Source organism: Ambystoma mexicanum, chromosome 8 (assembly GCF_040938575.1).
Source record: "Ambystoma mexicanum isolate Mex_15411 chromosome 8, UKY_AmexF1_1, whole genome shotgun sequence".
Taxonomy (NCBI): domain Eukaryota; kingdom Metazoa; phylum Chordata; class Amphibia; order Caudata; family Ambystomatidae; genus Ambystoma; species Ambystoma mexicanum.
This window is the reverse complement of record NC_090929.1, coordinates 1,193,731,121-1,193,744,381: the sequence shown is the minus strand read 5'-3', so window position 1 is coordinate 1,193,744,381 and position 13,261 is coordinate 1,193,731,121. Positions and strand designations below refer to the sequence as shown.

The 13,261-nt window shown below is 41.3% G+C and overlaps 1 protein-coding gene across 2 annotated transcripts in view; it reads left to right on the top strand.

Moving 5' to 3' along the window:
• Positions 1-12,962, top strand: part of PAPSS2 (3'-phosphoadenosine 5'-phosphosulfate synthase 2) — a 321,644-nt gene extending 308,682 nt beyond the window's left edge. For both annotated transcript variants that reach the window (XM_069611292.1, XM_069611291.1), the window contains 2 exons: positions 5,063-5,292; positions 10,237-12,962. In XM_069611292.1, coding sequence (XP_069467393.1) covers positions 5,063-5,292; positions 10,237-10,378 — 372 coding nt within the window. In that variant the 3' untranslated portion in view covers positions 10,379-12,962. The remainder of the gene's footprint in view (positions 1-5,062; positions 5,293-10,236) is intronic.
• Positions 12,963-13,261: the final 299 nt, after the last annotated feature.

Here is a 13,261-nt window from a genome sequence, read left to right as displayed (position 1 = left end):
GGGGAAATGATAAGCGATGGACTATGGGAAAGGGCACAAAGGTATCACAAAAAAGTGTCGAGGAATGCCCGACTACAACAGATTCAATTATACATTACCCATAGAGCATACATGACCCCCAATAGAATCGCTAAATTCACAAACCCAGCTCCACAACGATGCCCAAAGTGTGGGGAAGAAAATTCTGGGATGGTACACATGTTTTGGGCCTGCCCCGAAATAGCGAAGTACTGGAAAGAAATAGCGGATTGACTGGCATCCAAGGGGAATGAACTAGTGATAGACTGCTTGTGGGCATGCATGGTGGGAGGCTTCCCGAGACTGCGCAAACTCAAGCATGTGGGCAAACTCAAAGACTTGGCCTATATTTTAGCAAAAAGAAGTATAACTATGGGTTGGAAAGCTCAAGCGAGACCTAATATAGATACCCGGTGGAGGGACCTTCTGCAGTGGGCGGAGGCCGAAACAGTGGCCTGGAGGGAGGCAGCATGCAGAGGTGGGGAAGAGGAAACTGAAGCATTTATGGCGTGGCAACATTTGATTGCATCTCTGTCGGGCCTGGGACCCGAAGAATTGGACACTGATAGCTCTTTGGATAATGGAGAAGAAGAGACAATAATGGACTAGTGAACCGTGTTGGCCTTTTGTGTTGATGTCGAAAAGGGGGGGAGGGGGCGATAAGGCTGGGGGTTGGGGTTTGAGCAGTTTTATGCACCATGTTTAGGTGCACTGTTTGTTAGTTTGTTTGTTATGAAACTAATAAAATGTTTACCAAAAAAAAAGAATTATGAATGCAAATCTTACACCAGCCACCTTCGAGGAAACTCAAAAACCCTTACCGTATCCCAGACATACCAGTCATTATTAATACTTGTCTGCTAAATTAGGCTTCTTTTAATTGTGTACAAGCGTGATACCAATAAAATGTCAATTCAATTCAACCCTCCTCCAAATTATGATTCATTTGACAGAAGGGTGTTTTCTGTTTTACAGTTTACATTGGTACTGCTTAAGGCATATCAGCTTGAGAGCAGCACCCATCTTGCACAGGACAATGGGGCTCATTCGAAATGAGCCCCATTGTCTTAGTCATTTTGCAAGGCGTTGAACATTACGCAGAGGGGTCCTGTTAAATTTTCATTTAGGTGCAAACCTGTCCCCTCTGGGTAATTTTCATCATTTCCACTTTGGAGTACAAAAGGGAGGTGTAAAGTGGGGGGGAGGGCAGAATCACCATCACGCCTCATTTTTGCACTCTGCAGCGTCATTTAAATAGATGCCACCTGCCAATTACGCATTCAGAAAGCATTTCTTGCCCCTTTCCACTTACTCTTATCATTTTGTCCTGGGACCTTTGATAGCAGCTTGTCTTGTCTTTCCTCCATCCCTCCTTGTCTTCTCTTCCCGCTCCCCCCCGGCTCTTTAAAATTTTTCTCAGAACTTTTTTGACAGTAGCTTGTTTTGTTCCTCTCCTCTCCCTCACTCCATTCCCCACCTCCCCCCTTTCCCCCTCCTCTTGTATACTTTCATGCACTACATCAATTGTCGTTAGGCATAGTAATGTTATTGCTTGTTTTCTCTCCTTATTTTCCATTCCCTCTTTTTCCTTATCTGTTCCATGCACTTGCACTATCTGAAATGCCACCAGGCTCATTACGATAGTTTTTTTTCACATTCTGTATTGTTTCAAGGACTTTAATAATGTAACTGTATTTCTTCCCATGTTCCCTCCCTCCTTGAAGCGCTTTGAAACACATTGTGTATATGGCGGTATATAAATAAGCAATCAATCAATAATTTACAATGGATTCCTATGGACTGTGCCTGCTTTTTGCTGGTGTAAAAAGTAGACTGATTCCACAGGAATCCACAGCATTTGCGCCAACGGGAAAATGTCAAGCCAGTGTAAATGGTGTCGCATTTGAGAGAAAGGGAGAGGCGCAATCGTAAATTACCATCCGTGCCGTCTTGCGTAAAATGCATACACATTAATTTTCGGCACTGTTTTTTACAGTACTAGTGGAAAATTAGCCCCGTGGAATGTAGATCGGTGGCTGCAGCAGGCCAAGTAAAAAATGGCTGTACCAACATAACACCATTTAGAAACAGGAAGCTTAGACGTGACTTAGAGCCGCAGATAAACCTGATTAAAAACAATCAAAGAATGTGGACTACACGCATAGGAGCTTTGTGTCAGTCAGCAAGGGAGTATGGTAATTTAGTTACAACCAAGTTTACCACATTTTGTGGAGGTCTTAATAAGGGTAGCCTCTAAAATTCAGTTATGCAAATTTTAGGGTATCCTGCAAAACTCGTAACAAGGACCTTATCGAAGTCTGTAGTTCCACTCCACCTTCGTCAAATACAGTTAATTAAAAATGAGGGCCGAGTGTCACATGACGCGTGTGTTTTATATTTCATCATCCCTGTGGTGAATGAATCCGTGCTCAACTACTGTTGCTGTGTTAGCAGAATGATCCATCATGTTTCCACTCGTAGGCTTTTCTATCACCAGCAATTGGAATACAATACTCACATGCAAGTCAAGAGAGCTGGAACTACAACCCCCAGAATGCACCAGGTTTTCCAATGAAACCCCCTGGCTAAACACATGGCATCCAGACGACAAGAAATCTGGTTTCCTGAACTGTGCCCTTACTGTGTTCATCTTATCTTATCAACGTCTTTTTGTAGTTCAAATATGTGGCACACTGGCTGTAGCTTTTCTGCATAAAATGTTCCATCGTCCTGTGTCGGTTGTGTCAGACGGTCTACCGTTTGATTGCTTATTTGGCTAAATAACATTTACACACACATTGAAATAAACTACATATTATACAGCTTTATTTCGGCGATAAGCATTAAAAGCAACAGAACAAATGCAATCCGATAAAAAAAACAGTTTGTCATCACAGAGAAAATAGCTCATAAGGCAATATAAAGTGCAAGTGTACCATGAATATAAACACTCTGAAATAGAAAGACAATTTGACTAAAAATAGCTAAACTTCATAAAGTCCATATATCAAAATTGCATAATCAGCAGGATAAATATCACCGATAGACAACTGTGTTCCAATAAATATGATAAAAGAAAACACACTGCCTGCAAGTGCATGATTTTAGAAAGCTCAATTAGTAAACCATTGTTCCTATACACATGGAAGATAGTATGATCAGATCAAGTAGCATTGGCATTAATTAAAAACTGTAGATGATTCAATTTCATCTGGGCTGTAGGTAGGTAGTTTGTACAAGGTTTTGAGCCTCCTTTGTGCATCTAATATTACGCAACATGAATGAGGTTTAAGGAATGGCAGTCTGAGACATTGATATAGAGGACAAATTAATAAAAAGTGACAAATGTCTTCCTCCCAGTTTACACAGAGAGGGCAAGTCCCAGAGTCCTTAGTCCAATGAGAAGCACATTAACACAGGGGTAGAATGTCCAGGCAGCTGTTTGGTTCTCAGGTACTCAAGAGGGTAATTTCTTTTGGGCGCAATTCATACATAACTCCCTTAGGTACCATTCATTATAGGTACTGCAGACACTGTCTTATACTTTAGGACATGTTTTTTATAGAACTATAACCAAGAAAGTGATGGGTGGCAACGTTCCACACCACCGTTTTATAGCCCCTCTTCTCCATTGCAAAAGTGGTCCAGCCATATGCAGATCAGTCAGGTACTGCCACCAATGGGAGCAGCTCAGCCCGAACTGCTACCTCAGTCCCCTCTGCAAAAAAACACAAGCAACCCCGGACATGTTTCATCCTTGTTGGGCCTCTTCAGGAACCAACCCCTATGGCGCAGCGAGCAAGGGACCCACGTCTGGGCATACCCTCTCTCACATAGGGAGACAAACTATAACCAAAAAAGTGATGAGTTGAAGGTTTTGAATTAATCTGAACCACTGGCACTGCTCTGGGAAATCTTCCACTTATCCATGATATACCTTAACCATGGGATTTTCAAGGCATTCTGGAGAATCATTTATCACGAAGGACATCAAGATAGGGTTTCAGGTCCCCAACATTACATATCTTGAGCCAGTACAGTAGGGGCTTCAATTTAACTGTATGGGCTATGCCTAAAATACCAAGCTCTAATCTAGACAGTATTGTTGGGGAACTGCGTGGAAGACCTAAAAGGCGTTTGGGTTCAAAATATTGTTTCCTTCCATTTCCAGCACCAATATATTGGAATGGCCCCAAAGCTCACTGCGATATACGGCTGCAGAAATAGCTTGCATTTTGAAAACCTCAGTAGCAGGTAGAGTGTGGCCTACATAGCGCTTAGAAAAGCCAGCCATGGCTGTGCCTCTTTTGGCTACAAATAAAGACTGCCTCACACATCCTTACTTCCAATATCCCTACGTCCTCCATCACCAAAGACCCTAAATATTCTCAACCGCCATCATCCATTCATTACCACTGATATATCCCTCTTTCCCAGACCATATTCCATTATCTAACCTTTCACCTTATATCTCTCCCAAAAACCCCACTACTACTGAAAGAGGTTTATTTTAATGCACTACACTTTCCAGGGCAGAAAATCAGGGTTTATCAATGATCGGAATAACCGGGTGTGTAGTACAAAATGACTTTGCAACGACTTTGCACTGCAAAAATACACTTCGCACAGTTCCATGAACCAGGGTGTGTGTCGCCAGTGCAAAGTCACTTTTCAGCAGTGCAAAGTCACTTTGAACCATGCACAACATTCCATAAATCAGGCCCATTGTGTATATAACCCTTTTGTCTCTCCTGGAAGAAACTCTGATGCAGAATGTGCGCAGCCGTGATAGACCACCTCTGGACTGACTGTAATGTGATTTGAGTGGTTCCTCTAGAACTGGACCCAGTACTCCAGATGATGCCAGAGAGATAAAAGCTGTTACTCAGCTATATGTACATCTCTGGCCGTGCAGAGAATCCACTGACTCCTCCTCCCCCTTAGTGCACGTGATGCAGATTATTCTGGTTAAACAGGCCTGGCAGGTTTCCATGGAAACATTACTAAATTGGTGGTCACATGAGGCATGTTTCTTCTTTTTCAGGTTCAGTGGCACTGCAGGACCCGGATGATTGCTGGTGTTCATTTCTACATAGTGGGGCGAGATCCTGCAGGCATGCCCCATCCGGATACCAAGCAAGACCTCTATGAGCCCACGCACGGGGCAAAGGTTCTGGGCATGGCGCCAGGTCTGACCTCCATAGAAATCATTCCTTTCCGAGTTGCTGCTTACAACACAGTGAAGAAAGCCATGGATTTTTATGACAAAGAAAGGTAACAATTTGATTGTTGTCGGTGAAGCACTTGAAAAACAAATCAAATAAAGGTGCACATATAAAGTACACATATTTATCTCACATATGGGTGGGTGTGTGTGTATATATATATATATATGTATATATATATATATATCTTTCTTCAGCTGTCGTTTCCGCAGTTGGTGGAGGAGCACCCCAATGAAATCAGGAACCCAAAATACAAAATTGTTCCACTTTATTTAAGTTCCAAAAAATTCCATTAAATTATTGCACATCCTCATGGCAGACAAAAAGTTTTCACAAGCCACTCACATTGTGGCCCTCCCAAGGTAACTGGCGCATAGTAGATGGAGTCTACGCGTTTCGCGGTCCACTGACCGCTTGTTCACAACTAATGATCCAACCATTGTAGAGGGTTAAAATACCCCATGTGACATGTGGACAGACATAGAGAGAGGACTACCTTATTTATCTGTTTGAAAACCGTGTCAGCCATTTTGGAACGGGTCTGTAATGTAAGGTGGGTTTGCTAAACCCGGGCTGCTACCCCGTATTCTGTATAGAGGCCCTTCTTTTAGATAACATGTGATGGACTCCTATTTAATAATGGTGCCAATAGTGTGCATATGGTCTATGTGTTCTAGCACAATGCTCGACATTACATTGTCATTCTGTAGTGCAAATCACAAGACCCAAAGCATAACCCTGTACAGTCACAAGCCAGATTTAAATACAGCTGTGTTGAAAAATGCTAAATAGTAATGGTAGTACAGTACTATTTTGCAATACTAAAATGCATATTGCATATTACTCACAGCATAACTGTAAAATGCATAATATTAGCAACATAGTTGTAAGGTGCATAGTGCATATGTTACTTAATCTAAAAGGTCCTTCACAAGGCCTGCCATAGTACCTATTGAAAAATGGCGGTTATTTAACTAAACAGACACCTATTGACCTTCGGTTTATATACACACGTGGCACTTGTTCCTTGGTTCAAAGTGCAATGTGCTAGCAGCAATATTTAAAGTGCTATTCATATCTCCCTCCAAAAAGTGCAAGTGCCTATAGTTTCACCAAGGCAAAGTACCAAGATCTATATACAGACTAAAAGTAGAAAAAGGTTTAAAATCTCAATATGAACGCTCACATGTCACACCCAGTCAAAAACCTTACAAATAACAGTGTATGTTGGATCAAACAAACCCATCAAATCCCAAAAGTGAATTAAAATTACACAGTCTCTACTGTTATCCTGATACTAGAAAAGAGAAAAGGTGGAAAATCGGAAGACTTAATACAACTAAAAGATCAAAAGGACTTAATACAACTCAGAAACTCCTTTCTTATCATACTGGATGAAATCTACTTGGGAGAATAAGTTGACTACTTATGACATTAATATATATACACACACACGCGTCAAGTTACCAGGTTACTCTTAATGAAGCTTTCAAAGTTGCTAAAAACGCACACTTTTGTAAGTATCCTCCGTGGTAATGTGCTTCTTCAGATGGTAACAGACAAAAGTTGCATTTTGCCAACCTGGTGCCAAAACGACCTTTTTACCTGTTGCAGTCTGATGAACGAGGTCTCTGAGACTTTAAAAGCTAATGCATTTTCTATCGCAGCATAATACTTTCAGGTAGGCCAATAAAAGGTACATAAACTCCACATTTCATAATGTTTTTTAAATAACATCCATGAAGATGTCCTTATAATGGAAGCTATCTTATAATACTCGTACACCGGAGAGGACTATGAATGTTTGAGCTTAAATTCAAGAGTTCTCCATGCAATTTTCCTCCTTTATATTCGGAAATGCAGGCGAAATTGCCCATACAACTTTCTTTTACACTTCTAAATACAAATACGTGTAAATGCCTAACACAATTAATGCTTGTGGCAAGCCTTTCCAATAGATTGCAATGGAATCTTCCTGCTTCTACCAGGTGGAAAAGAACATGCAGATTCCATTGGAATCCATTAGTTAATCGCCAGCGTGAGAGCTGGCTTTAAACCTGGTGGATTTGCCAGGCGGAGTAAGAAAGGAGGCGGACATGTCAAGTCACCCACACATCTTAAGAACATTTTTGAATGAGTGTCATTTACTAATTTGTGAGAAATAAGTTGTTGACTGCCTGTTGTGAACATGCACAAACTTCGAAGCAGGTTTAGCTCTGGTGGATGGAAAGCAATAGGCACTGTTTAGTGGAGCAGGCCTGAAAGTACCACCTTCTACCACCTTTTCAATCTGGATTCAAGCCACGTCACTCAACTGATAATCTGTAACTGAAGGGATAGCCCTAGTACTGTGGCAGGAAATAGAGCTAGAACAAAGTAGGTAACGAAAAAAAGGGGGGCTCCTATCAGATAGGATTGCTTTTCACTCTAGTCTCGCTTAGAGTGTTCTACTGTGCTGTATCAGTGAGTTGCTTTGTAATAGTGCTTCAAAAGTAAGCTGAGTGTCCAAACCATCAGGTTCTTTTATTCTGGATATGAGTTCCAAAATTATATACCCTGAGCCGTTGCTTTCATGCTCAAAACATATTGCTTTTATTCAGCAGAACCAGTCCCCAGGACTGGATTTATATCTAGCATATTCATAATACAATAGATGAACAGAATATGGTTAATGTGATTCTTTACACAGAACTAAAACCACATCACAATGTATGAATCAAGGGTGTGTTAGTATTGTTTTGTGAAATAAATATTACATCATATTGACATTGTTGTAAAGAAATTACCAAAAACACAAAATTGACATTGGTCGCACATATTGAAGCATTAGTCTGCATTCTTATACATACACCCCCTTGTATTCATCAAAAGTAAGGGTGTGTTCATGCATAGGCATTTTGTGTTTGGAGAGAAGAAGAAAAGTGAAACATTCAAACTAGTTTAGTAGTTCTAGATTGACTTGTAGAGCTGAAACTTGTTAGGTTGATCAGATCTTGGGTGGGTTAAAAGTATTTCCACAGAGTACCAAACTCAACTGAATCTGCTCTTCTGATGGTTACCAATTTACTCCTTACCTCACGCTATTCTAAACTCTCCTTTCTTCTTGTTCTGTTGGACTTGTCGGCTGCTTTTGACACAGTCGACCATTCTATTCTTCTATTCTATTCTTCTTTCATCTTTTGCCGGCCTCGGTTTTCAAGGTACTGTTCTTAGCTGGTTTCACTCTTATCTTTCTGGCCCTTCTCAGTTTCTTGCCCTGACTCAGTGTACCCCACGACTCTGCCCTTGGTCCTCTTCTCTTCTTCCACCATACTTCTTCTCTCAGGTCTCTTATTTCCTCCTTTAGGTTCTCCAACTATCTATACGTTGATGATTCTCAAATCTTTCTGTTCTTTTCCTCATTCACTCATTCTATTGATTCTTCTTTATCTGCCTCTCTTCTCGCAATACAAGCATGTATGCCCTCCCATTATCTCCACCTCAACCATTCCAAAACAGATGTTCTCTGCTTTCCTGCGAATACTATTCCTCGTTCACTATCACCTCGGTCTATCTCTTTTCCTCCTTCCACTCTATTTCCTCTACACGTAATGTGGCTGTTGTTTCTTTCTTATATTTCACTCCTGCCGCTACCAATTGTACAACATCAAGAAGGCCTGTTTGTTCCTCACCTGTCCCACTTCTAAACTTCCTATCTCTTCCCTTGTCTTCTCCTGACTTTTTTTTACTGTCCTTCTCTTCTTTGTGGTCTGCCCTCTGTTCATCTTGCTCCTCTTTGCTCTGTTTATCACTCTTCTGTTCCTGTCCTTTGCGTTCTGTCCCCTCGTGATTGCATCTCCTCTGCTCTGCACTCTCTTCAATGGTTGCCTTTCAAATATTGTCTGCTTTTCAGTGTCCTCTGTATCATCTTTAAATGCTTCCATAGCCTAGCTCCTCCTTATCTCTCTTCTCTTATTTCTTTCCATTCCCCCACACGCTCCCTCTGTTCGCAATCTCAATTTCTTCTAAGAGTTCCACACCCTCCTTGCGCCTCTTCCTGTTTTTGTTCCTTTTCTTTACTTGCACCGAAGCATTGGGGTGCGCTTCCTTTTTCTTTGCACTCTATTTCATCCTTTCTCCTCTTCAAATCCTGCCTTAAAGCTTGCCTTCATTCTACTTGATCTTTTGGTTTCTTTCATTTCTCATCCTTTTGTACTATTGACTATGTTTTGTGAACCTCTTAAGCATTAAGCGCTATAGAAATAAAATAAAAATACAAACTACAAACGTATAATACATGTAGCAACAAAAGAAGCATGGATGTATCTAACTACGTGCATCAGAAGAATGCTGAGTCGGTAATCTAATGAGAACTTACTCATATACTAAATCTTGGAAACCATTAAGCCATGTATATTCCATCCTTGCCTCCTGGAAAGAATGCCCCCACCTATCCATAAATTGCCCTTCTACAGAGGTCTTCAGATTTTGGGGCCTGCATATTTTTCCACCTGCACAATGTTGCTGAGTTCTAAATATGCTGTCTGGCTTGCGTCCCTCAACGCTTGGACCAGCAGGACATCGCCGCCACTCATTTCATCTCAGGTCTATGCCCATGGGGCCAGAGTACCACACCTTGGGAGTGTGCCAAATGCAGGGCCGTGTGCACTTCCCACCAGGCCATCTATGGATAAAGGCCTCTCTCTCAATGCTGAAAGTTCTGTCGCTGTCAACCCTAGAGGACCCCTAAAGCGCAACATTTTGAGGTTTCCAGGCCTTGTCGGACCTCGTCCTTCCGGCACTAAAACATTAGCCCTAAAAGACTCTGTAGGACAGCTTACACCATAATGCCATGATCCTTCCTGATCCAAGACCCAGCGTAGTCCACCGCTTTCACTTAGCTACCAGTTTAGTTAACAGGACCAAAAACCCTTCTGCAGTGGCTTCATTGCACTCTACAAATGAACTTAACATCATGTAACATAACCGGTTTATTTTCCTTTTTTCCCCACAGGCATAATGAATTTGACTTTATCTCAGGAACCCGTATGAGAAAACTTGCACGAGATGGTGAAAACCCACCCGATGGATTCATGGCTCCAAAAGCCTGGAAAGTTCTAACCGATTATTACTGCTCTCTGGAAAAAACAAGTTAATGTGACCAGTGGACTCCAACGGGTTCATCCTAAATCATTTCCCTGCAATACCTGCACAGAAGGGAGGATGGTGGGGGGGGGGGGGGGGGCGGTGGGGGAGGAGCGGAACATTTTAATAGTTGCACACAACTCAGTGTCAGTATTGCAGGATAGGATGGCCCATGACAAATATGTTTACTGTGTTCATCAGTCCCATGTCTTTTTCTTGTGTATGTTTTGCTGGAAAGAATGAGTGTATTTTATAGACTGGAAAGGATATTTGCATTTTTAATAATGAAGAGAATGTTGTTGTATGTTTTGTAAGTTAAAAGGACGCACCTGCAGTGGCATCGGATTTCTTCCAAAATGGCTGTGCGGTCCATTCACTGCTGTCCTGGTCCCAATTATATTTATATTTTAAAGATAAAATAGTCCAATAACGTGGTAAATATGGCACAGTAAGTAGGAAGAACTCATGCCACACTGAAATGGGGCCAGCGCCAGCAATTAGGTCACTGTTCGGTGGGTGCCTAGGACGCCACTTCTGGGGGCTCAACAATGGCCTTACAATATAGCACCCAGGCCTCATTTTCGGATGCCAAAATCGCACTTTGGCGAGCTATAAAACACTGCACCCACCCAGAGATGAGGCACAGAGTGCTGAGTGAAATGTAGCCAATGGTTGACAGCTGCTCACTATCAGAAGCAGTTTTAATGTGTAGGTGCTGACTAGCTAGTGACAATCAAGCTTGGCCTACTCGCCAAGATCTCCCCCCCCCCCACCTCCACCCCCTACAGTGGCGAGAAGCTGCACGGCTAGCCTAGTCCTTCTCCACCAAGCCTCGCCATTTCCCATAGCTGGAAATACACTATAGCACTTATTGAGTCAAATTAAACTTTTGCAGATCTGGGATTTCCATGACTCGAACATCATCCATGTTTTGGTTGTCAAACAATGTTGCACGTTACATTTCTGCATTTCTTGCATGTTTTGTAAAAGCATCTTCATCCTGATAGTGCCTTTATTATGTGAATAGCAAATTATTGACTACTTTATACACAGGAACCCTTTTGAGGTGTGGTCCATTTACTGAGCCATAAAAGCCTATTTTTAATTAGGCTGTACTTTACAGACATCAGTTTTAATTCATATTATGTACATGGATTGACGGATGCGTCGGGTAACTAAATACTATTGGGCTTCATTAGAAGTTCTGACCTAAATACTGCCAAACTCATTTACGGTTACCAGCACTCCGTCTGGCGGATATCCCGCCAGATTATGAGTGCGTTAATGGCGGTGTTACTCCCCATTTTTAGAGTCTGTAAAGGGGATTTAGAGGAATTATCACAGATGATGATTACACCTGCAGTAATTACTACAATTTATGCTGGGAAAATAGAGGAGATACCTCTTGCTAAGTGCTGCCGAAATCTCTTTAACTCCACAATCAGAATTTGGTGATGTGGGAAAGTGATGGTAACAATGTTTAATGCCACACTTTCATGCCCTGACAAAAGTCGGAAGGAGCCCCTTTGTGCCACTGGGAAGCCACTTTCCCAAAAGCTGCTCTTTTATTTAGAAAACCAATGCATTCTGGGAGTGTTGTCTTGTTTAATGTTAATCTAACAACTTGGACGTAAACACTCAATACTAATGATTTATGAAAGAAAATTCAGGAGTGGAAAGACGGTGTCTCAGGGAGAGGAAACCCGCTACTCACCCTAAGAAATTATCAACAGCAAATCCATGCTGGGCTGGGTAACAGGTGGTAAAATGCAATGAAGTCGTTTTCAAGTCGTACTGTTATGTTTTTGGGTCCTCTGGAAGGACGATGAACAAAAAAAAGGTGGTCCTTTTTATTATCAATTGCTCGCTCGTAAAACGGGTCAAAAGCCCTTCTATAAATGGGGACCATGTGTAGCTTTTAATCATAGTTATTTTAGCTCAAAGTAATGAACAGTTTTTTTAAAGAAATGAAGTCTCGGGAAAGATGTCTACCTGATTCCATCAATGTATCGCCTCACACGAAACACAACATTTCTGTTGAAGTCTATGGAAAGATGTGTACCTGATTCATCACTGTATTGCCTCACACGAAGCACAACATTTCTGTTGAAGTCTCTGGAAAGATGTGTACCATATTCATATTCCATCAATGTATTGCCTCTTACGAAACACAACATTACTGTTGAAGTCTCTGGAAAGATGTGTACCTGATTCCATCAATGTATTGCCTCACACGAAACACAACATTTCTGTTATTACCTTAAACTATTCAACTGGCAATAATTTGGACACACGTTGGTCTTTCTGTGTGTCCACACATGTCTAGCCCATGCCTTCTGCTCAATGTAAATGTGCTGCTTAGAGCCCTGCGTTTTCTTGTTTTCCAATGTAAATTCCAGTAAATGAATGATTGCTTCAAAATACTGTTTTAATTAACTATACTTTATTTTAATCGTTATTATAGACTTGTATCATTCCAGAAATGTATTTATTAAACGTGAGAAGACTATGTCATAATTGATATATCTTTTGATATATAATATATTTTCCTCTTTCGATAGCCTATTGTAATACAAATAAATATTTCTATATTCACCTTTTTGAACTTTGCTCTTATTTTCACAATCTGTTTTCTTTTAAGCATTGTTTATTCCACTACTTCCCCTATACAAGGTCTTCTGTTAAGAAATCAGAAATGTTTTCAGTCCGTCTCTTTTCGTGTGTGTATTTTTCAGTCTTTTGTGATGTGTTGGAAGTTGCATGGGAAGGGTGTTTTATTTCAAGACATTCATATGAGCCCAAATAAGTTAGAATCCCAACATGATATGATAGATTATTTATAACGCGCTTAATACCCAGAGGTTTCTAAGCGCGGACCCGGGATCGAGCCTGTG